At 39.2% G+C, this 25,196-nt stretch overlaps 1 protein-coding gene and 1 non-coding gene across 2 annotated transcripts in view; both read left to right on the top strand.

The window, feature by feature from the left end:
- The window catches only part of COPG2 (COPI coat complex subunit gamma 2), a 158,406-nt gene that overhangs the window by 23,855 nt on the left and 109,355 nt on the right, over positions 1-25,196 (top strand). Inside the window, exons 6-9 of the mRNA XM_068973209.1 lie at positions 16,708-16,783; positions 18,540-18,632; positions 19,618-19,704; positions 20,998-21,155. Coding sequence (XP_068829310.1) covers positions 16,708-16,783; positions 18,540-18,632; positions 19,618-19,704; positions 20,998-21,155 — 414 coding nt within the window. The remainder of the gene's footprint in view (positions 1-16,707; positions 16,784-18,539; positions 18,633-19,617; positions 19,705-20,997; positions 21,156-25,196) is intronic.
- On the top strand, positions 15,448-15,519 carry TRNAC-GCA (transfer RNA cysteine (anticodon GCA)). Its single transcript has one exon. It is a non-coding gene; the product is annotated as a tRNA-Cys (tRNA).

The raw sequence follows: 25,196 nt of genomic DNA, 5'->3' as shown, positions 1-25,196 counted from the left end.
AAGCCAATAAGAATTTTAAAAAAAATATAATGTCAAAGAGCATTCTTTTCTAAAATGTGGTTGTCATCCTGTGAAAACCATCCCTGTCTGATAAAGCAAAAAAAGAAGTCATGAAGACTAATGCTAATAGATTGATTACATTTAGAATCATAATATGTCATTAAACAAAACTAAAAAGTAAATGATGCACTGAAATAAAATATTATTTTAAAATTTAAAATTTTATATTATAGTTGCTTTATGAAATAACATATTACAAAAGACTAATATCTATAATATATAAAGAACTCATATTTCAAAAGTTATCTCCATGTGATAATTAATAAAATAACTAATATAAAGAATCTAAATATCTTTAGTCATTCTCACTAGTAACCAAAAAATGTAAATTAAAAATTCAAGAATGAGTTACAATATTTTTTTGTGTTTTTAAATTCAAATTATTTAAACTAAAAAAAAAAAACCCCAAAAACCCAAGCCCCTCACCTATTTCACCCCTAGTCTCTGCCTCTGGCATCCACCAGCCTGTTCTCTGTATCTATGACCTTGGTTTTATATATGTATATTTATTTACTTATTTAAATTCCACATATAAGAACTATTATATGGTATTTGTCTCTCTCTGTCTGACTTATTTCGCTTAAGATAAGTCTCTCAGGGTCCATACATATTGTCACAAATGGCAGGATTTCATTCTTTTTAATGGCCAAATAATACTCCAGTGCACATACGTACCTCAATTTCTTTATCCATTCATCTATTGATGGATACTTAGCTTGTTTCCATATCTTGGCAATTGTAAGTAATGCTGCAGTGAGCATGGGAATGCATTTTTTTTTTTTGAATTAGTGTTATTGTTTTCTTCAGATGAATACCCAGAAATAGAATTGCTATATGGTAGTTCTGTTTTCAGTTTTTTGAGGAATCTCCATACTGTTTTCTGTAATGGCTGTACCAGTTTACATTCCCACCAGCGGTGCAGAGGGTTCTCTTTTCTGCATGTCCTCAACGCTTGCTATTTCTATGTTTTTGTTAATAACCATTCTAATAGGTGTGAGGTGATAATCTTATTGTGGTTTTGATTTACATCCTCCTGAGAACTGATGAAGTAGATCATCTTTTCATGTGCTTGTTGACCATCTGTATGTCTTCTTTGGAAAAACGTCTGTTCATGTCTGCCTGTTTTAAATCTTTTTTTGTTTTGCACTGAGTTTATGAGTTCTGTATAAATTTTGGAAAATTACAGTATTTTTGCCAATCACATTGGCAAAAAAAATAAGTCAGTCAGTACTTGTAAGGGATATTGATTTTCTTGTAAACAGGAGGTAGAATAATAAATTGGTTCAGTTTTTCTAGAAAGCATTGTGGCAGCATTTGTTGAATGTTTAAAAGGGTTTATCCCTTTAATCTAGTAATTCCATATCCATGAAATTATCCTCAGAAAACAATCAGAGATAAATATTTTAATTTTTTGGATATATTTTTGAAACATGTTTAATGATATGGGAAACTCCTCAGTACAGTGCTGAATGAGAGTTGAATTCAAGTCTATATATTCCTTATGGTCTTAAAAATATTCTAAGTATATGTATAAAAATTTATGGCTGAAAATACAGTGATTCATTACCAGTAAGTTACCTCTGGGTGTTTGGAATTGTGGCTATTTATATTCTTTAAACTTTTGATAATTCTCAAATTTTCTAGAATGAGAATGTGTAATTTAGAGTCCTAAGACATTTAACAGATGTTATGTAGAAAAATAGTTGTTAATAGTTATAGTTAATAGTTATTAATTACAGCTCATTCAAGGGAATCTGATATTTGTATAGCAAAATAAATTTTGTAAGAGGAGACTTATGCTTAACCAGCAGTTGTGTTGAAGTTTCAATTAGTAAAGCTTTCAGCTGAAAAGAACAGAGAGCCAGATGTAAATAGTAACACATAAAATAGGCAGAGAAACTGGTGTTGCTTCAGTGGCTCAGCAGTGTCAGGGCTGACATGTCTTAAATTCTTTGGGACATCCTCACGTTATTGCAAAATAGATGCCTGAATTACTGGCAGTGCACCATTCAAGATGGGAGGGGTGCCGGGAAGGGGGCCAGAGAGAGCCAGCACCATCTGCCTCTTTCATCAGGTATGCAAAAGCTTTTCCCAAGGCAATTTTTAGATTTCATTTGGCACAACTGTGTTATGACTAACGTTAGGAGGCCAGGAAAGTGAGTATTTAGCTTTTATAGCCCAAGGGGCAAGCTTGAGAGAAGGGATTGAAAATGGGTACTTAGTTAACTAACTAAGATTAGTTAACTCACCACAAGTGGCACAAATAAAACACAAAAACAAAAAAAATCTTCACTGAGATTGCTAGTCTCCCTGAATAGTGGAAAAGTTAAAAATAGAGTATCAACTGTTGATTGAGGATTTTCGTTCCTTCCTGTAGCTGGTAGTACTTCCACCTGATTCCTGTTAGGCCGCTTTGCATTGTGGTTTGCTTCTTGTTTGTTTGAAGTGATTAGTAGATGTTGTGGGCAGAATAATATACCTTCCACCTGCAAGGCCTCCCTGTCCTAATTCCTAGGACCCATCAGTATGGTCCATGGCAAAGGGGAATTCCAGTTGCTAATCAGCAGATAGGGAGCGTATCCTGGCTTATCCACGTGGGCCCAATACAAGGCTAAGGGCCCTTAGGTAGGAGAGGCGGAAGAAAAGCTTCAGTAAAGGGATGTGATGGTGGAAGCAGGGCCACAGAACTGCATTGTTTTTGCTGGATTTGGAGGTGGAGGAAGGGGACCACAAACCAAGGAAATATGGGTAACCTCAGAAATTGGAAAAGGCAGGGAAATGGATGAACCCCGACAGCCCCCAGAAAGGAATGCCTTCTTGCTCATACCTTGATTTTAGCCCACTGAGGCCTGTGTTGGACCTCACCTTACAGAACTGCAAGGTAAAGAAATGAATGTTGTCTTAAGCCTCTTAAGTTTGTGATAATTTATTACAGCAACAATTGAAAACTACTGGATTTTGCAGTGTATTAATGTATCAGATCAGTACTTTGTACACTTTAAAGTTAGACGGTGTTATATGTCACATTACATCTCAAAACTGGAAGAAAAAAAAAAACTAGTAAGAGCCTTTGGTACCTGAAAGTGGGGTGCTGCTGTAACAAATACCTAAGAATGTGGAAGTGGCTTTGTAATTGGGTAGTGAGCAGGTGCTGGCAGAGTTTGGGGAGCATGATAGAAAATTTCTGCACTGCCTTGAACAAACTGTTAGTAGAAATATGACCATTAATGCCTCTTCTAGACTAAGAAGGAAGTGAGCTACAGGATAGAGAAAACGTTTATCACGTATCATTGTGAACAGACTGTTGACAGAAATATGGACATTGAAGGTGCTGCTGGTGAGGGCTCAGGAGAAAATGAGGAAGAAGTTTCTATTACTAATAGAAACTGGAGGACGGGGATCCTTGTTATATTGTGGCAGGAAGCTTAGTCGCATTGTATCCTGTCCTAGGTGGAAAGTGGGGCTTGCAAACATGAATTTGGATATTTGACTGAGATTTCCGAGCAGAATGTTGAGGTGTGGCTTGATTTCTCTTTTTGTCATTTAGTAAAATTTGAGAGTACAGTAAAAATTGAGGAGAGACCTATTAAACGTGAACCAGGAGATCTTGATAAATACCAAATCGTTATGTTGTACACCTGAAACTAATATAATGTTGTATGATCAATTACACCTCAAAAACACAACAAAAATAAAGCAGGAGTTGCTGATTTGGAAATTCTACAAAAATGGCAGAGGATGCTCAAATCAAGAGATGTATGTTTGGAAAGCATTCTCTAGAGGAAAAAATCAGTTATTATATAGCCTTTTGCTCAAACCTCAGATTAAAAGGTCAGTGTATTCACTCACACAAACCACTCTGAGAGATCAAGGGTGTGACTCATAGATTCCCTCAGCATCTAAACAGAAGCTGAAAATAGAGATGGGATTATCTAGGCAAGATCTGTGGAGGAACCTCTTGACTAGTGGAGTGAGTCTGTACAAATATGGTAGTCCCACAAGGCGCTTGAGAACCTTACACCAGCAGAAACACTGCCAGCGTGGACTGAAAGGACCAGAGATGAAGCGAAAGAGGGCTGTCAGAGCCCCAAAATTCTGCAGGCAGGAGACAGGCTGGTAAGACTCCTCAGCTTTAAACACAGGCTGCCCCTTATAACAAGGATGGCTCAGAGGGCATAGCTGCAGGCCCATAGGGTAGAGCTGAGAACCTAGTGAATTCTGCTTAGGACTTGAACCCTCTTCCTGTTTGCCTGGATGGATTTCAGAATTGTCTGGGGCCAGTAACTCTTTTTTAGCTTTCCATTTTCTCTTTTTGAATAGGAATGTTTGTGTGTGTTCTGCTATGCCAGGTCCCATCTTTGTGTTTCAGAGCAGGGAACTTGTTTTAAAGTTTAGCATGTCCACGGGTAGAGAGGAATTTTGCCTCAGGATAAATTATACCCTTTCTCACCCATCCCTTATGATTTTTGATAATAAGATTGGTGCTTTGAGTTGGGTGAGATTTAAATGAGATTTTGGACTTTGAGCTAATGCTGTAATGTGTTGATTTGGGGGAATCTTGGGATGGGGTGAATGTATTTTGCCTATGAGATGGATGCAGGCCTGCTGACATGATTTTAGCCCAGTGGGACCTAAGTTGAAATTCTAGCCCGTAGAACTAACTATAAGATACTGTACTTTTGTTATTTTAAGCCTCTAATTGTGGCCATTTGTTGTAGCAGGAATAGAAAATGAGTGTATTAGATGACCATTCATCTAATGGTCATGCAGTTATGTTAGCATGAATATTGAGAAGACCTGAAGGCATACATTTCATTAAAGAATATATATAAAGAGCCAGTAAGCACATGGCAGTGTTCTCAATATTATTAGTCATCAGGGAAATGAAGATTTAAACTTCAGTAAGCTATCTTTCACATTCACTAAAATGGTTAAACTAGCAAAGCCTGACAGTACTAAATCAACAACCCTACTCCAGTATCCAGTGTATGGAGCTGTTGAAGCTGTCACACATTGCAGATGGGAATGTAGAATGGTACAGCAACCTCAGAAAAGATTTGGCAGTTTCTTACGAAGTTAAACATATGCCTACCCTGTGACCAGTGATTTTAACTGCTATATATTTACCTAAGAAAATGAAAATCTTTGACCACAAAAAACGACTGTACAAGAATTTGATTGCAGCTTTGTGATAGCCCTAAACTAGAAACAACCCAAAGGTTCATCAGTAGGAGGATGGCTAAACAAATTGTGTTTTATTAGTATAGTGGATCACTACTCAGCAATAAAAAAGAACAAATTGCTGATTCAAGCAACAACACAGACATACTCCTAAAATAGTATGTTGGAACAAAAGACACACAAAAAGAATGCTTGGATGATTCTTTTTATATAAATTCAAAGACCAGCCAAAACTCAGCTGTGGTGATAGAAACCAGAAGTCTGGTAGATTGGAGGAAACTGCCTAGATGTGGGAATGAGGGAACTTTCCAAGATGAAGGAAGTATACAGTATTTATTTTGGGTAGAGCTTACATGAGTGACTCCAAATGCCATCTAACCGAACACTTAAGCTGACATTTTTAAATTGTATATAAATTACAACTCATTTAAAGAAAAGAAAAACACAAAGAGATTTAGTTAGTGGCTTAAGGATGGTCAAGTATATTGACAATCTGGTCATACTGTTCTACCCCTGTCTGATGAGACTCACCAGTGAAAGTCTGCATCTGAAGATTGCTTAGAATTCTGGGATTGAGTCCTGAGGACTGACCCATCACTCACATGGCAAGTATCCTGGGGGAGTGGATATCAGTATGTGATTACATCCCTGCTGCTGCTGCTAAGTCACTTCAGTCGTGTCCGACTCTGTGCGACCCCATAGATGGCCGCCCACCAGGCTCCCCCGTCCCTGGGATTCTCCAGGCAAGAACACTGGAGTGGGTTGCCGTTTCTTTCTCCGATGCATGAAAGTGAAAAGTGAAAGTGAAGTTGCTCAACCGTGTCCGACTCTTCGTGACCCCATGGACTGCAGCCTACCAGGCTCCTCCGTCCATGGGATTTTCCAGGCAAGAGCACTGGAGTGGGAAATTTCACAGTCTCAGTTTAGAGACCGTGGTTTAGGAAGAAATAAGGGGGCTAGGGGCTATGGGAATGACTGTCTGGCAGGCAGTTTTGATATCAGTTGTGGGAATAATGTGAGGATTTGGGCAAGAGGAAGACAGTACTTTAGTTTCTGAAGGAAGCAAGAAGCTAAGACCATCCACAGACTTGGTAAGAAATATTCAAGCCTGAAACAGCCTTTCAATTTGAATGGTGGTGCTTTCCCTGACATTATATCTACCAGAACTTGGTGTAGAATAAGAAAAGAAGTGAGATACTATTCTAATTTGACTTAGCCATCACTCTAGTGAAACTTCTCTCTCAAAGATTTCTAGTAATCTCTTAATTGCAGAATCCCAAAAGCTGATTTTTCAGTCCCTATTTTACTTGGCCGCTCTCTTAGCTTTAATATGGTTAAACACTCCATGAAGTTCTACCATCTTTGGCTTTCAGAACCATAGAACTGAATTTTCTTGCATCTGGGATTACTCCATCTTGTTTTTTCCACAGAAGTGGCAGTTCTGTTCTTTTTCAGCTTACTGATTCAAATGCCAGTCTCTTCTGGAAAAAGCTCCCCTAGACACACCCAGAAGTAATGTTTTACCAGTTATCTGGGCATCCCTTAACTCGGTGAAGTTGACACAGAAAATTAACTGTCTCAGTGGGTTTAATGGGTGTTGTGAAACCTTTCTATATGCTGCTTTTCTTCCCTCTCTCCTGCCCAGTTGACATGCAGACTACCCAGTTTATTTGGATTCTTATTCTCTATTAAATACTTGTTCTCTGTTAAAATGAAATTGTGGAAGACTTTTGAGAGAAAATGATGAAAATGATGCCAAGTCATAAAATTCCCTTCTCTTGCTTAATGAACACCAGCAAGTAAAAGGGAGGGTCAGGGACTTCTAATTCTAGCCAAGATGAAGAAATGCCACGACAGTTCATCTATTCCAATAATTACAACAAAAACCTCTGGACAGAGATATAGAAAGGTATACAGGTATACCTGAGGCCTTTGAATAATAACAGTGAATTAGATCATGGCATCCAGTCCCATCACTTCATGGCAAATGGATGGGGAAACAGTGGAAACAGTGAGAGACTTTATTGTTTTGGGCTCCAAAATCACTGCAGATGGTGACTGCAGCCATGAAATTAAAAGACACTTGCTCATTGGAAGAAAAGCTATGACCAACCTAGACAGCACATTAAAAAGCAGAGACATTACTTTCCCAACAAAGGTCTGTCTAGTCAAATCTATGGTTTTTCTAGTAGTCATGTATAGATGTGAGTTGGACCATAAAGAAGGCTGAGCACCGAAGAATTGCTGCTTTTGAACTGTGGTGTTGAAAAAGACTCTTGAGAGTCCTTTGGACTGCAAGGAGATCCAACCAGTCCATCCTGAAGGAAATTAGTCCTGAATATTCATTGGAAAGACTGATGCTGAAACTCCAATACTTTGGCCATCTGATGCAAAGAACTGACTCACTAGAAAAGACCCTGATGCTGGGAAAGGTTGAGGGCAGGAGGAGAAGGGGACAACAGAGGATTGAGATGGTTGGATGGCATCACCAACTTGATGGACATGAGTTTGAGCAAGCTCCAAGAGTTGGTGATGGACAGGGAAGCCTGGTGTGCTGCAGTCCATGGGGTTGCAAAGAATCAGACATGAAGGAGCAACTGAACTGAATGAATAACAATATGGTGAGTTTCATGATTATTTTGGACTGAGAACGAACTAATCCAAGAACTGTATGGTGGGAGGAGTCAACAAAGACTGAAGCCTGTCTCAATCCTGAGTACAGGTTAAAGACAAGACCTCTGCAAGCTGGAAAGATGGGGGGAGAATCCTTGTTTGTTCTTGTTTTTCTCTTTACTTTCTGGTCTTGCTTGAGGCCAGCCCTAGTTCTGGAACATTACTGTGATGTGACAGAAATATTTCAGACACCTGAAAGCCTGAGATGTGCCATTTAAAACCACAGTGAGACACCACTATGCATCTTTGAATCAACTGCAAATTAAATAGACTCACTTTACCAAATGTTACCAAGAATGGAGAGGAGTTGGAGTTCCCATATGCTTCTGGTAGGAGTCAGTACCATAGACAAAGAGACCAGTGGAAACTATCACTATGGCTAGTAAAGCGTCACCTCGGCTGTACTGATCTACATTTTTTGGACTTCTCTGGTACAAATGGAAAGTGCAGAATTAGACCCAAGTACATGTGAAAATTTAGTATATGATGAAGGTGGCATGTCTAATCACTAGGGTAAATATGTACTTTTTTTTTCTATTTATTTATTTATTTTTCTTTACAGTATTGTATTGGTTTTGCCATACATTGACTTGAGTCTGCCATGAGTGTCATGTGTTCCCCATCCTGAACCCCCTCCTACCTCCCTCCCCATCCCATCCCATCCCTCTGGGTCATTCCAGTGCACTAGCCCCAAGCACTCTGTATCACGCATCGAACCTGTTGGCAATTCGTTTCACATATGATAATTTGCATGTTTCAATGCCATTCTCCCATATCATCCCGCCCTCGCCCTCTCCCACAGAGTCCAAAAGACTGTTCTATACATGTGTCTCTTTTGCTGTCTCACATACAGGGTTATTGTTACCAGCTTTCCAAATTCCATATATATGCGTTAGTATACTGTATTGGTGTTTTTCTTTCTGGCTTACTTCACTCTGTATAATAGGCTCCAGTTTCAAACATGTACTTAAAAAAAAGTAATGTATTTGACTGTGCTGGGTCTTATGTGGCATGCAGGATCTTTTTTTTTTTTTTTTTTGTAATGTATTTTTTAATTGAAGTGCAGTTGCTTTACAATGTTGTGTTAGTTCCTGCCATACAGCAGTGTGAATCCGCTGTAAGCATACATATATCCTCTTCCTCCTGAGCCTCCTCCCCACCCCCCTCTCATTCCACCCTCTGCGCCATCAGAGCATGGAGCTGAGCTCCCTGTGCTCTGCAGCATCTTCCCATGAGCTATTTCTTCTGCACATGGCAGTGTGTATGTGTCCATGCTGCTTTTCCAGCCTGTCCCACCCTTTCCTTCACCTGCTGTGGACACAAGTCCGTTCTCTACATCTGTATCTCTATTCCTGCCCTACAAATAGGTTCGTCAGTACCATTTTTCTAGATTTCATATATTTGTATTAATTTACGATATTTTTCTCTTTCCAGCTTAACATGTACTTTTTTATACATGATGCTGGGACAACTGAGTAGCCACTTATAAAAAGATACAATTTGATCTGTATTTCACAACATATTAATAAGTCAACTCTGAAAAGATAAGGAATATAAATTTTAAAAGATGAAGCTATATAAGTACTAGAGGAAAACCTTGCTGTAGGGAAAAGGTTTGTAATTATCACTAAAATCCAGAGGCAATGAAAGAAAGGGTTGATAAATTTGACTACATAATTTTTTTTTAATTGCATGACCCAAACACCATAAAATAGAGAATAAACTAGAGGTTTGCAGTAGGTGCAAGTTGTGGTATAAACAGTTATTCTTGATTTATTGTCATGGTATCCTGCATGACATTGCCACTCATTTTATGGCAAAAATGGAGTTACAGTGGGTTCATGACTAGGAAGGAGGTCAGTAGTTTCACTACATTGTGCATCTCCTAGAAGGAGACAGTCGGATACCATGATGACAGGGCTTGTTGAATACTCAGCTGAAGTAGTAGGTTGGAGGTAGGACCCCGTGAGGTTGGGAATTCTCCAAGATGCCATGTATGCACTGAATCAGTTGCCAGTGTATGGTACTGTCGCCAGTAAATAGACCAGGTGGGTCCAGAAATCCATAGTTAGAAATAAGACTGGCCCCTCTCCCTTACTCCCAGTGACCCACTTGGAGAATTTATTCTTCCAGTTCTCACCCTAAGTATGGATTAGAGGTCCCAGTTCCCAATGTTTTCAAGGGATGAAAAAAGGGAAGCACTTAACCCATTGATCCCTGGTTCCCATTGGTTATGGGTTATCTCCAGCTCACGATTGTCCCACACTTCTGGATGCTACATGTCTGAGTAACAGGTTGGCAAACCTAAAGCATCACACACTCCAGAGTCAGAACAGCTCTGGAGCAGCAAGTGAGCCAGTTAAACATTCGAAATGACGACTATTACTGGGTCACTTTGTGTTCTTCATGCCTAGGGGACCAGCGGGCGATGGAAGGTGCTGATACACTCATAGAGGTAATTGACCTTGATTCCTCCCAGGATCTAGGGTTGTTCATATACAGGTGACAGAGAGGTCTGTATCCAGAATTCAGAGTACTCACTCAAGTATATTTTGGTGCATTCATGCATGGGAAAATGATGATTAGAGAACAACCAGTGGTCCAACCAGGGTAAAACCAACAAAAGGTGTGGATCCCTTGGCATAAAGGTTTGAGTCATCTACCAGAGGCATAACCGAGATGAGATGAAGTGCTGGCCAAGAGTGAGGGAAATACAGAATGGATGGTTATATGAAGGAGATGATGAGTATCAGTTATGGCTTTGAAATGAGCTGTAGCATCAAGGATTTGTACCATGTTCTACTCATGCTTCCTGTCTCTTGAAGAAATAGTGAATGGTACCATCCTGAAGACTCAGTGATAGATTAGATTCAATGGAAGACATGTTCAAATGTGAGGGGTACAAAGGATGAGCCATACTGGGTGCCACTTTCAAGCCACCTCTCATTTCTGTGGCCTCATCTTTGGTTCTAGTCATGGCTGTGGTCAGCATTTCCATGAGGGTCCAGCTTACTTGCAATAGTGCCTCACTTGAAGCATGTGGTGAATGTTTTGCTTTCTGCCCTGAGGTTTCTTGTACGTACTCTGAACTCATATGTGTGAGTTAACATGTGAATGTTAAGAGAACGGGGAGTTAACTCTCTGGGGTTAACTGTTTACCAGGGGCGAAGAGCTTGTGGATAAATTCTTTCTTTTTCATTCCTTGAATGTGTGGTTGCTGAGATTTCATTAGGTTCCTCAGTAGATTGCTCATTAAATAACCAGTTGCTTGTGGCAGTGATTCACTAGAGAAAACTTGTCTGGGTTGATTTTCCCTCCTCCTTTGTTTCCTTCCTTATCTTTTACTTCTCTCTCAGAACACATTCCCAAATAAACTATCTGTAGGTAAGCCTTTACTGTCAGGGCAGCCTAAGCTAAACAGAAGTTCAGAGCAGCTGTTGGCAAACTGTGGCCAGTGGCCAAAGCTGTTGTGCCATTTTGTAAGTAAAGTTTTTTTGAAACGTAGCCATGCCTTTTTAAAATAATTTATTTATTTTATTTTACAATATTGTATTAGTTTTGCCATACATTGACTTGAATCCGCCATGAGTGTACATGTGTTCCCCATCCTGAACCCCATTCCCACCTCCCTCCCCATTCCATTCCTCTGGGTCATCCCAGTGCACCAGCCCCAAGCACTCTGTATCATGCATCAAACCTGGACTTGTGATTCGTTTCACATATTTTACACGTTTCAATGCCATTCTCCCAAATCATCCCACCCTTGCCCTCTCCCACAGAGTCCAAAAGACTGTTCACTACATCTCTGTCTCTTTTGCTGTCTCACATACAGGGTTATTGTTACCATCTTTCTAAATTCCATATATATGCATTAGTATACTGTATTGGTGTTTTTCTTTCTGGCTTACTTCACTCTGTATAATAGGCTCCAGTTTCATTCACCTCATTAGAACTGATTCAAATGTTTTCTTTTTAATGGGTGAGTAATATTCCATTGTGTATATGTACCACAGCTTTCTTGTTCATTCATCTGCTGATGGACATCTAGGTTGCTTCCGTGTCCTGGCTATTATAAACAGTGCTGCAGTGAACACTGGGGTACACGTGTTTCTTTCAATTCTAGTTTCCTCGGTGTGTATGCCCAGCACTGGGATTGCTGGGTCATATGGCAGTTCTAATCCAGTTTTTTAAGGACTCTCCACACTGTTCTCCATAGTGGCTGTACTAGTTTGCATTCCCACTAACAGTGTCAGAAGGGTCCCTTTTCTCCACATCCTCTCCAGCATTTATTGCTTGTAGACTTTTGGATCGCAGCCATTCTGACTGGCGTGAAATGGTACCTCATTGTGGTTTTGATTTGCATTTCTCTGATAATGAGTGATGTTGAGCATCTTTTCATGTGTTTGTTAGCCATCCATATGTCTTCTTTGGAGAAATGTCTGTTTAGTTCTTTGGCCCACTTTTTGATAGGGTCTTTTATTTTTCTGGAATTGAGCTGCATAAGTTGCTTGTATATTTTTGAGATTAATTCTTTGTCTGTTGCTTCATTTGGTATTATTTTCTCCCATTCTGAAGGCTGTCTTTTCACCTTGCTTATAGTTTCCTTTGTTGTGCAGAGCTTTTAATTTTAATTAGGTCCCATTTGTTCATTTTTGCTTTTATTTCCAATATTCTGGGAGGTGGGTCATAGAGGATCCTGCTGTGGTTTATGTCGGAGAGTGTTTTGCCTGTTTTCCTCTTGGAGTTTAATAGTTTCTGGTCCTCCGTTTAGATCTTTAATCCATTTTGAGTTTATTTTTGTGTATGGTGTTAGAAAGTGTTCTAGTTTCATTCTTTTACATTCCTTTTTGTTTATACATTATTATGACTACTTCTGTGCTATCAGTAGGCAAAGGAGAGAAGCCTTAGAAGAACTAATCCTGCCAGACCTCAGTTTTTATCTAATTGGAAAAATGCAAATATTTGTGAAAAAGACTGATCGATAAATTATTTGTATCCAAACAATGGAAATCTGTGCTGCCATTAAAAAGGTTTTAGACATACATTTATATATTTTTAAAAACATAAATATCTAAAATTTTAAAAAATCTGCCTGTATGGAAAGATTCTCAGATTACATCATTAAGTATAATTGAAGATACCAGAGGAGTGGATATCCATTGGCATGCATTTTAATAAACCCCTGTGCTTGTAAATATGTATTTTAAGAACTTCCTTAAGAAAACATAAGTGACTATTCACAATGACTGTTTATGGTTGAGTGGCACTACAGGCTAGGGTGTATGAAGACAGACTTAGACTTTATATTTTATACCTTTCTGAATATATTGAGAATGGATTGTTACATGAGTAAAATACTTTAATAATTGAAAAATGAAAGAACCTGAAGGACTGTCAATTGTTCAGCCTTTCTCCTCTTGGTGCCCTGATGAAGTGAGTTGGAGGCCATTTTGGATTATGTGAGGGGAACTGAGTGAGAGAGGAGGTGGAGAGTCAATTTGAGGGTAATATAAATACACAGAAGACAGGAGAAGGAAAGACAAAAGAGTGAATAATCTAAAGATTAAAAACCTTTTAAAATTAGGGACATGAAGTTTTGTACCTCAGTCCACACTCCCCTGGCCTGCTTTTGCAGCTCCATAGAAGGGTCTGAAATCAATGACAGTTGTCAATTTAGAAAGGCATTCCTGAGGAAGAGACATCTTGAAGTAATCATTTTAGTCAATTTCTTTCTTTTCTTAAAAAAATTTTTTTTAACTTTGATAAGTCTTCCTCCATAACTCAGCAGGGAAAGAATCTGCCTGCAGTGCAGGAGACACAGGGATAAGTGGGCTTGATCCCTGGGTCTGGAAGATTCCCTGGAGGGGAGAATGTGTCAACCCACTTCAGTATTCTTGCCTGGAGAATCCCATGGACAGAAGAGCTTGGAGGGCTACAGTCCATGGAGATGGAAAAAACTGAACATGACTGAGCAACTAAGCCTGCGCACAGTCACATAATATAAAGCATAATTTTACCCATACTTAACCGTACAGTTCAGTGGCACAGAATACATTCACATTGTTGTGCAACTCTCATCATCCGTCTCCCAAAGTTTTCACCTTCCTGAACTACAACTCTGTCCCCATTAAACTCTAACTCCCCATTTCCCCTCTCCACCCCCACCTCCAGCCCCTGGCATATACCAGTGTATTTTTGGACTCTATGAATTTGACTCAGTAAATCTTTAATCCAGTTTTCTGTTGATGGGTGGAGCTATGTTCCCTCCCTGCTATTTACCTGGGTCCAAAATATGGTGGAGGTAATGAAGATAATGGTGACCTCCCTCAAAAGATCCCATGCATGTACAGCTATACTCAGTGCCCCCAACCCTGCAGCAGGCCACCATGACCCACGCCTCTGCCAGAGACTCTCAGACACCCACAGGCAAGTCTGGGACAGTCTCCTGTGGGGTCACAGCCTTGTCTAACTCAGTGAAACTATGAGCCATGCCATGTAGGGCCACCCACGACGGATAGGTCATGGTGGAGAGTTCTGACAAACTGTGGTCCACTGGAAAAGGGAATGACAAACCACTTCAGTATTCTTGCCTTGAGAACCCCACGAACAGTATGAAAAGGCAAAATGATAGGATACTGATAGATGAACTCCCCAGGTTGGTAGGTGCCCAATATGCTACTGGAGATCAGTGGAGAAACAACTCCAGAAAGAACAAAGAGATGGAGCCAAAGCAAAAGCAACACCCAGTTGTGGATGTGACTGGTGATGGAAGCAAGATCCGATGCTGTAAAGAGCAATATTGCATAGGAACCTGGAATGTTAGGTCCATGAATCAAGGCAAATTGGAAGTGATTAAACAGGAGATGGTAAGTGTGAAGAGATGGCTGTGGTCCATGTGATTAGATCGGTTAGTTTTCTGTGATTATGGTTTTCAGACTGCCCTCTGATGGAGAAAGATAAGAGGCTTATGGAAGCTTTCCGATGGGATAGACTGACTGAGGGGGAAGCTGGGTCTTGTTCTCATTCTAGGTATCTCATATAATTGGAATCAAACAATATTTGTCTGTACCTAATATATATTGAAATGCATTTGTAAGGTTATTTTAACAAATGTCCTAACAACAAATGTCCTACAAACAAATGTCCTACAATAAAGAAGATTGTACCATCTTTATTTTTCCCTGTGCTATACAGTAGGTTCTCATTAGTTACTGTTTTATACATAGTAGCGACTTAGCAGCAGTGTATATATGTCAATCCCAAGTTTTCAGTTTATTCGCACAGTTTACCCCCCCTTGGTGTCCATATGTATGTTCTTTACATCTGTGTCTCTGTTTCTGCTTTGCAAACAGGTTCATCTGTACTATTTTTCTAGACTCCACATATATGCATTAATATGCAATATTTGTTTTTCTCTTTCTGACTTCTCTCTGTATGACAGTCTCTAGGTCTATCCATGTCTCTGCAGTCTCATTCCTTTTTATGGCTGAGTAATGTTCCATTGTATATATGTATCATATCTTCCCTGGGACTTCCCTGGTGGCTCAGATGGTAAAGCGTCTGCCTGCAATGCAGGAGACCCGGGTTCAATCCCTGGGTTGGGAAGATCCTCTGGAGAAGGAAATGACAACCCACTCCAGTACTCTTGCCTGGAAAATCCCAAGGATGGAGTAGCCTGGCAGGCTACAGTCCATGGGGTTGCAAAGACTCGGACATGACTGAGCGACTTCACTTCACTTCACATCATATCTTCTTTATTCATTCCTCTGTTGATGGCCATCTAGGTTGCTTCAGTGTCCTGGCTATTGTAAATAGTGCTGCAGTGAGCATTGGGGTACATGTATCTTTTTGAGTTATGGTTTTCTCTCAGTATATGCCCAAGAGGGGATTGCTAGGTCATATGGTAGTTCTATTTTTAGTTTTTTAAGGAACCTCCTTAGGCTTCCCTGGTGGCTCAGATGCTAGAGAGTCCATCTGCAATGCAGGAGACCCAGGTTCAGTCCCTGAGTTGGGAAGATCCCCTGGAAAAGGGAATGGCAACTCACTCCAGTATGCTTGCCTGGAGAATCCCATGGACAGAGGAGTCTGGCGGGCTACAGTCCGTGGGATTGTCAAGAGGTGGACACAACTGAGCAACTAACACTTTCACAGAACCTCTATACTGTTCTCTATAGTGACTCTATCAATTTACATTCCCACCAGCAGTGTAAGAGAGTCCTTTTCTCCACATCCTCTACAGCATTTATCATTCGTTGATTTTTTTGATGATGGCCATCGCAACTGGTGTGAGTTTTGATTTGTAGTTCTTGAATAATTAGTGATGTTGAGCATCTTTTCATGTGCCTCTTGGCTATCAGTCAGTTTCTTTTAAAGAGTTAGGTTTGGGGAACTTGGGATTTGAGCATGAGGCTCTCTATATCATTGTCTGTTTTTTATACCAGTAATCAGTATACATTGGACTATTACTTAGTCATAAAAAGGAATGAGATTGCAGAGTCATGGATGGACCTAAAATTATATATGTACTTAGTTTATGTGACTAATGTCTCTTTTCCTTCTAGAATGTAAGCTCCATGAAGGCAAAGACTTGGTTTTGCTCCCTGCTGTGTTCTTTAGATTTAAAATGGTCTTCTATCCAATAATTTTTATGTTTATCCAAAAAAGATACTCAATAAATATTTGGTGAATCAATAGTTGCATTAAGATAATTATGGGGACAAGTGGAATTAAGGATGGGTGGACTCCACAGAAGAGAAAACTTTAATCTTATGGTAATAATTTGATTTTTCTCAGTCTGACTAAGGACATGACTGGAAAGGAAGATGTGTACCGAGGCCCAGCCATCAGGGCTCTCTGCAGAATCACTGATGTAAGTTCTTTGCTCTACTGAGGCATCAAAGGGGACCTGTGTTTATCTGCAGGTGGCCATGTAAACTTAGTAGGATTCCTTGTCTGACTTTGTGATTCAGCAGCAGCAGAGAAACACGACTACCAGAAAGGCTTTTGTGGCTCCAGGCTGTTTTCTTCTAGATTGTTTTTTCCTTTTGTTTATTTAGATTAGTCTGTTTCTCTCCATATCTGCTCTCATGAATTTTTGTCATAGGGCACGTTGCTCGTAGGAAACAAGAGCCATTTGAATTTAGCCTTTTTATTTTATTTTTATTTTTATAAAAATTTTTTGATGGGCACCATTTTTGAAATGTCTATTACGTTTGTTACAACATTGCTTCTGTCGTTTATGTTCTGGTTTTTTTGGCCAAGAGGCATGTGGGATCTCAACCCCTTGACCAAGGAATTGACCCTCCCACCTACTGGAAGGTGAAGTCTCAACCACTGGACCAGTGGGGAAGTCCCAAATTTAGCTTAAAAAAAAAACAACTTTATTACAAAATACAAATCTCTCAGAATTTGAGGTAAAACTTACAACCAGATATCAGAACTAGAAATAGGACAGCTGTAAGGATCTCAACAACAAGATTTCCAGGTATTTACTATTATGATCCTTTATTTATGAGGCTCAAGCCTCCTTATTTAAGTATTTAGGGGAAACAGCCTGACAAGCCGTCAGCTAGCCAGTGGCTTGTGTCCACCTGGATCTAGGTCAGGTGTTTAACCTTGACTTAGTCTGTTGTATTAGAAGGAATGAGGTTATAGAGTATGTAAGACTGTCCCATTCTTGGAACTCTGCAGGAAAGGTTAAAATGAAGGGCAGACTGGGCATTGCCAAGCAAATTGAATAAGATTTTGGCTATATTCATGATCGGGTATACATTATGTATACATTTATGTATACATTTGCATTCAAGTTTCAAAGGTTGAGCAGGATTCAGTGGTAAATCTGGATCCTAGAAGGAGTAATAGAAATGGTTTAATGTTTTCCAGTGCTCAGTTACTTTGTTGTGGTTGCTTTTGTTTTTACCATTAAATCAATAGCATAAGACTTGACCATGCCAGGGCTAGCAAGAAGATTCACTTCATCTAAGTAATTGAGCTTGGTGTATGTACCATCCTTATTTAACACCACCTTGCCAGGGCTACACTTTCTTCCAGGTAAGTTAAAAAGAACTTTATTTTCAGCAGATTTTATGTTGAGGACTCAATATAATTAGCATATTTCACATGTAATTTCTTATGTATTTGAAATAATCAGAGTTTATAATTGATTTATAGAACTTCCTGGGATCCATGTGAAAAATATTGGGTTGGCCAAAAAGTTTGTTTGGGTTTTTCTGTAAGGTGTGCAAAAGCTCAAATGACCTTTTTGACCAGCCCAATATATGCGCTACACATAGAGGTATCTAAAAGACTTCAAGAGCATCCCCATTTAGGAATTGCTTTTATAATACCTCTGGTAGGTTCAGCCTTTACTTGTATATTTCCAAACTGGGATTCTCCACTTTGAGACCATTTATTTCATTGTGGAGCAGTTACTCCTTTTCCTTATGTATACTCTAAAATGTTCCTTCTTGTCCCCTGGGATCTGATTATTATATGATCAGCCTTTTAATACATTCTAAATATTTGCACAGAAACAAATGTGTGACTTGTGTTTGTAGATTATTTTGAAGTGGTAATTTTGCATGAAAATGTCTTACTTCAGCCTTTTTCTTTATGAATGTTCTTAGGGAACAATGTTGCAGGCCATTGAGAGATACATGAAGCAGGCCATTGTGGATAAAGTCTCCAGTGTATCGAGTTCAGCATTGGTATCTTCCTTAGTAAGTGAACAAGTAACTGATTCTCATGCATGGTACAGTTTCTAGTTGCAAAAACAAAATATCACTATGATTCTCTCACAAATGAAACATTAAAAAATGTGTACACATTTCTGTTACTTTATATGAATGCTTTATCTGACAGAGGAACATTGAACAATTAAAATGGGCAGTTAAAAGGATGAAGTTTTCATATGTTTGAAAGGTTTTGGTCATCAGAAAGTTATGTTGTACATATAATACAGATGGGGGATAAGGGTGGGGTGAAGGTCAGGAAAGAAACTGAGAGTCAGTCTCTTCCTTTGAATCTTCCTTTATGACCTGCCCTTGTACCTCTTGTCTCTCTGTCCTCTGTTTTTGTTGGTGCCTTGTGTCTGCAATTGTCCTTCAATCCAAAGTCTACTGTCCCACTACTAAATTTCCTCCCAGGAAGTGCTCTTTGTTTTAGTAATGTCTTTTCTTTCTCTTTTTCACCAAAACAAAATTTATTCATGGCAGCCTATCACATTGTATTTGATTAAAATTGGTTACTAATGTGTGAATGGATTAGATCATCTGAATCACGAGAGTTGCTGGTTCTGGAATATAATTGGTCAAGTTTTACAGCAGGTACTCTACTTTTTTATGGCACTCTGTTTTTTCTTCCAGGTGAGTTTCCTGGAAGTAAAACCTATGATGTTAACATTATTTAAGTACCATCTTATTAATTATCCATTCCCTTCCCTTCCTTTCCCTCTCATTACTTCCCTTTATGCACCTCTCCCAGCCCACAGACATACGCCACCTTTGCAAAGGGGTCTTGAACAAGTGTATCAGGTTTACTAGTTGTCTCAGAGACTTGAAATAGACGTGTAACAATGTAAAGTTGTTTCTTTTTTTTTTTTTTTTTCTGGAAATGTCTGTTAGTGATTTTCCAAGAAAACTAACTCATGTTTCTAAACTTTTAGTGACTGTGCGTGATCTGTTCTCAATTTTTTTCTGTATTTAGCACATGATGAAGATAAGCTATGATGTGGTTAAGCGCTGGGTCAATGAAGCCCAAGAAGCTGCTTCAAGTGATAATATTATGGTCCAGGTACTGTCACTGAATCACCTTACCTTATGTCTCTAGGTCAGCTTTCTGTAACCCTACATTTTAGGGGCAATTTATTGATTCTTCAGATGAGTATTAGCTAAAGACTAATATTAAGCAATTTAATATTAAGTAGCCTGTTAGTGCATATTCTCAAGTAAGTATTCCCTAATTATGATTTACCCTGCTAGTATTTAGTAGAAGCTGTCAGAATGTTTTAGAAAGATTCTTATATTCAGTGATATTTGAGATGCTTATCCTGAAGGTCATAATTCATTTTAGTCCTTTGTTTGAAAATTAATTTGTGAAGGTGGATGTTCAGTTCCAAGCTTTTCAGGCCTTGATTATACTGTTTGAGTTGCATGCTCAGTCGCTTAGTCAAGTCATACTCTTTGTGACTCTATGGACTGTAGCCCACCAGGCTCCTCTGTCCATGGGATTTTCCAGGAAAGAATACTGAAGAATGTTGCCATGCCCTCTTCCAGGGAATCTTCCTGACCCAGGGATCGAACCCATGTCTCCTGCATCTCCTGCATTGGCAGGTGGATTCTTTACCACTGAGCCACTTGGGAAGCCCAAAACCCATGACCCAAAACCCAAAACCCATGATTATATTAGACATAAAACTGTTCTGTTGGAAGGATCTACTTTTGATATTCACTAGGCTATTCTTAATTAAAAGGAACAAGATTAAATTCTTAACTGGCAATTTTTGTATAAAATACCCCATTTGTGTTTGAGAGAGTACTTATTTATTCCATTTCAGCATTTACTTCTCATGTTAGCATATTCAGTTATGAGGAAATAAAGTAGTAATTTTTCCCTTGGGAAACATTCTCACCCTCCTAACTCTGATCATTGTGTTTTTACACAAAGTGCCATGATAATTACATGCCTTAAACCTACTTTAGGAGATGAATCTATTAACCACTAACATAACCACAGATGATTTAAAGCCACTAAGCAAGACCTGTAACACTGGTTAAAGCCTTGGACCTGAGAGCCTTTGTCCTAAGGATGGATGGGGCAACGCTGAATCTGCTAGAGCCGTCTTCAGATTGTATGTCATCCCCTTAATACTTACCTAATCTGAATTAACAGGGTAAATTAAAAACTCATCCTTTCAATCATGCCTTTGTTTGATTCAGCATGGAAAAGATAATTCCCTTTGTATACATTAGAGTTGGGTATCTTTTTATTAAAAACCCAGCTCTGTATGATTGCATTTTTATGTCAGTTTTATCCTCTTCCTATTCAGCCTTCTTTCTGTCTTACATTCTTTTTCTTGTTCTTTAGTACCATGCATTGGGAGTTTTGTATCACCTTAAAAAGAATGATCGCCTTGCTGTTTCTAAGATGTTGAATAAATTTACTAAATCTGGTCTCAAATCACAGTTTGCTTACTGCATGTTGATCCGAATTGCCAGTCGCTTACTAAAAGAAAATGAAGAGGGGTAAGTGTTTTCATCTAAACCTAAGTAATTTTCCATTTGCTGGTTAACATGCCTCAGAGTTTATTTCCTTTATGAATATTTTTTGGGCAGTGCTGACTTTACAGAGGGATTTAGTGTTTTCCAAATTAAGAAAAAAAATCATGGGATTCCTAGTAACACAACTTCTATTTTTACCTTAATGTATGCTCTGGTATGGGCTTCCCTATTGGCTCAGTGGTAAATAATCTGCCTGCAATGCAGGTTCAATCCTTGAGTCAGGAAGATCTCCTGGAAGAGGATGTGGCAACTCATTCCAGTACTCTTGCCTGAAAAACCCCATGGACAGAGGAGCCTGGTGGGCTACAGTCCATGGGGTTACAAAGAGTTGTACGTTGCTGAGCGCACACATGCTCCAGTATATGCACTTAATAGGGTATGACCACTAATAATAAATAACAGACTGATATTGAACAGAAAAATACTTACCATAGGTTATATAATAATTAAATGTGAAAGCTGGAAGTGACCTTAAGAATCAGCTTTTCTTTTTTATAAAAGAGAATGTTGAAGTATTGCATTTAATGATTTATTTAAATAATTTATTCATTTAAAGCACATGAGGGAGACTAGTAGAATTACACATTCATAAGATTCTTATATTTTTCATGAAGTAGTGTTACATTATCTGCTGGTAGACAGTGATAATATAAGGATAACTATTGTAATCTCTTGAGTAATCACTAAAAGAACTAGGAGATGTAATGTAAATATCAACAGAGAACGTAAAATGGAATGTTAAAAAAAAATACTCTGTTGAGCTTCCTGCTCTCAGTAATGGTAGAGTAGCTTGGTTATATTAGCCTTCATGCAAATAATGATTATATCATTAGGTGGCTTAATGGTAAAGAACCTGCATGCCAACCAGGAGATGTAGGTTTGATCCCTGGATTGGGAAGATCCCATGGAGAAGGAAATGGCAACCCACTCCAATATTCTTGCTGGGGAAAACCTATGGATGGAGGAGCCTGGTGGCTGTAGCTAAAGAGACAGACTCAACTTAGTGACTAAACAGCAGCAGCAGCGTGCTTCCCTGAAACAAAAAACCCCACACTATTTGAAAATACTGGTGAGTGGTGAAAAGCAGGCAAAAACTGGAGGGAATGGATGCCTGAAAGACAGAAACTATACTGGGTAAAATTTGCATATATCTGGCTGGTCTCTGAGGGCACGCCACAATTTTTGTATGTGGGAACCCAGAAAGCCATAGTATTTACTAAGTAGACAGTAGGGTCAGAACAGTTTGAAATTAGAAGAATGATGGAAATTTAGGGTGGAAATCCTGGGAAAAGGAGGGCCATAGATACAGTGAGTCTCAAAATAAATTTTCAACTCTGCACAAATCATTGTGTATAGGAGAAATACAGGAGAACTATGTACAGTTCCTCTAATTATGCATGTACAGGAGAAGACTAGTAAACTTGGCATACAGCAGTAGCTGTCAGCTGAAAGAACTGAAGGGAGAATTCAGTTGCAACACACTATGGAGGAGATGATGTTTAGAGTTTTCTCCCAGCTAAGTTAACTGCCTGCTCCAGAAACATCTTAGATTTAAAGTCTTTGCATTTTATCATTCACAATTGTCTGTATATAGTAATAAATTTGAAAGTAAATAAAATTGTTAGTTCAGTTCAGTTCAGTCGCTCAGTCGTGTCCGACTCTTTGCGACCCTATGAATTGCAGCACGCCAGGCCTCCCTGTTCATCACCATCTCTCGGAGTTCACTCAGACACGTCCATCAAGCCCATGATGCCATCCAGCCATCTCATCCTCGGTCGTCCCCTTCTCCTCCTGCCCCCAATCCCTCCCAGCATCAAGAGTTTTTTCCAGTGAGTCAACTCTTCTCATGAGGTGGCCAAAGTACTGGAGTTTCAGCTTTAGCATCATTCCTTCCAAAGAAATCCCAGGGCTGATTTCCTTCAGAATGGACTGGTTGGATCTCCTTGCAGTCCAAGGGACTCTCAAGAGTCTTCTCCAGCACCACAGTTCAAAAGCATCAATTCTTCGGTGCTCAGCCTTCTTCACAGTCCAACTCTCACATCCATACATGACCACAGGAAAAACCATAGCCTTAAGTGCAAGGATTTTGGAAAATGTGAGTAGCTGAGAAAAAGCAATCAATAGAAATTGGGCCTGATGTGGCTCAGATATTACAATTAGCAGATAAAAAATTAAAGCATCTATTGTAAATTTGTTATTAAAGACTTTAGTGCAAAATAATTACAGTGAATGTATAGAGGACATGGAAACTAAACAAGCTAAAAAAAATTTTTTTAAGAACTTAAAAGTGCATATCAGGGTTCAACCAGAGAAGCAGAACTGATAGAGGAGTTAAAAATATGAAGAGGTTTCTGGTTTTTTTTTTTTAAACATTGAGTAAACACCATAAACAGTTTTGGACCTTGCCAAGCAAGTTCAAAAATCAGTAGGATAGACTGTAGAAACGGAAGTCCGTAGGCAGTCTACAGGCCATGGGTATAGGTCAAGGCTGTTGTTCACTGGTTAAATTGGTCATCTCACATTTTACTGTAAGCAGCAAGAGGAAACCAGGTCATACCTTCACCAGTTTCCTTGGAAATTTCCTCAAGTCAGTATCCAAGTTTGTTTATAAATTCTGCTTTCCACAGAACTTGCAGGACACAGTTTGACTAAGCTTTCTATCAGTACACAACAAGGATCCATCTTACTCCAGTTAATAATAACAAGTTTCTTCTGATCCTCCAGGACCAGGTTTCTGCAAGCAGTTTATGAACCTTCACTGGCTCTTCTTCAAGACCACATTTCTATTAATAGTTTGTTCAAGGCATTTTAGATTTTCTTCATTATGTTCACTAGAATTCTTGTAGCCTCTACCCATTATCTGGTTCCAGAAACAGTCCCACAGTTTTAGGTATTTGTTGTTGCAGCACCTCACTTCCAGGTACCAAAATCTGTATTAGTGTTTTATTGCTTCCATAACCGATTACCACAGGTGTAATCACAACATCCATGATTTCACAGTTCTGTAGGTTAGCCATCAGTCTCATGGGTTACAGTTAAAATGTTGGCAGGATGCTGTTGCTTACTGAAGAATCCACTTTCAGTCTCATTAAGGTTGTTGGCCAGATTCATTTCTTGCAGTCATAGATTGTAGGTCTCTCTTTCCTTGCTGGCTGTCAGCCAGGGGTTGGTCTGTGTTGTGTAAGGTAATATATTCAGATTCCATGGAGGAAAGCATGGACATCTTTGGGAAACCATTCTGCCCGCTACAAGTACAATAACTGAAAGGGACAATTTGCCGGGTGGCCTAACACAAAGCTAGAGATCACTGAGAAGAGTGAAAGTGTTAGAGTTAGTGAACTGGAAGATATTGCCATAAAAAGTAACTAATTTGGAGACTAGAAAGAAAACAGATTAAAGAAAAATAAACAGAGCTTCAGAGAACAATAGAATAGTATCAAGTGGCCTACCACTTGATACATAATTGGAATTCTAGAGGGAGATGTGAGAGAATGAAGCAAAACAGATACTTGAAGAAATAATGAACAAGAATTTCCCAGTATGCATTTCTTCTGGAAGTGCAAGATTGATCTAACAGTCAACAATTGACATAATAGTCCTCACTTAGAGAATAAAGGGTAAAAATCTTAACATCTTAATAGACGCCAAAAAAGCAATTGATAATTAAATTTGTAATTTGTAATTAAATCTCTCTTTTCAAGAATTCCCTGACAGTTCCATGGTTAGGACTTGGCACTTTTACTGCTGAGGCATGGGTTCAGTACCTGATCAGGGAACTGAGATCCTGCGGAGGAACTGAGATCTGAGGGCTTCTCTGGTGGCTCAGATTGTTAAGAAGCCTCCTGCAATGCAGGAGACGCATGTTCAATCCCTGGGTTGGGAAGATCCCCTGGGGGAGGGCATGGCAACCCACTCCAGTATTCTTGCCTGGAGAATTCTATGTACAGGGGAGCCTGGCAGGCAGCAGTCCATGGGGTTGCAAAAAGTCGGACAGGACTGTGAGAC

Source organism: Capricornis sumatraensis, chromosome 5, assembly GCF_032405125.1.
Source record: "Capricornis sumatraensis isolate serow.1 chromosome 5, serow.2, whole genome shotgun sequence".
In the NCBI taxonomy this organism is placed as follows: Eukaryota; Metazoa; Chordata; class Mammalia; order Artiodactyla; family Bovidae; genus Capricornis; species Capricornis sumatraensis.
This window is presented reverse-complemented; position numbering and strand designations above follow the sequence as displayed.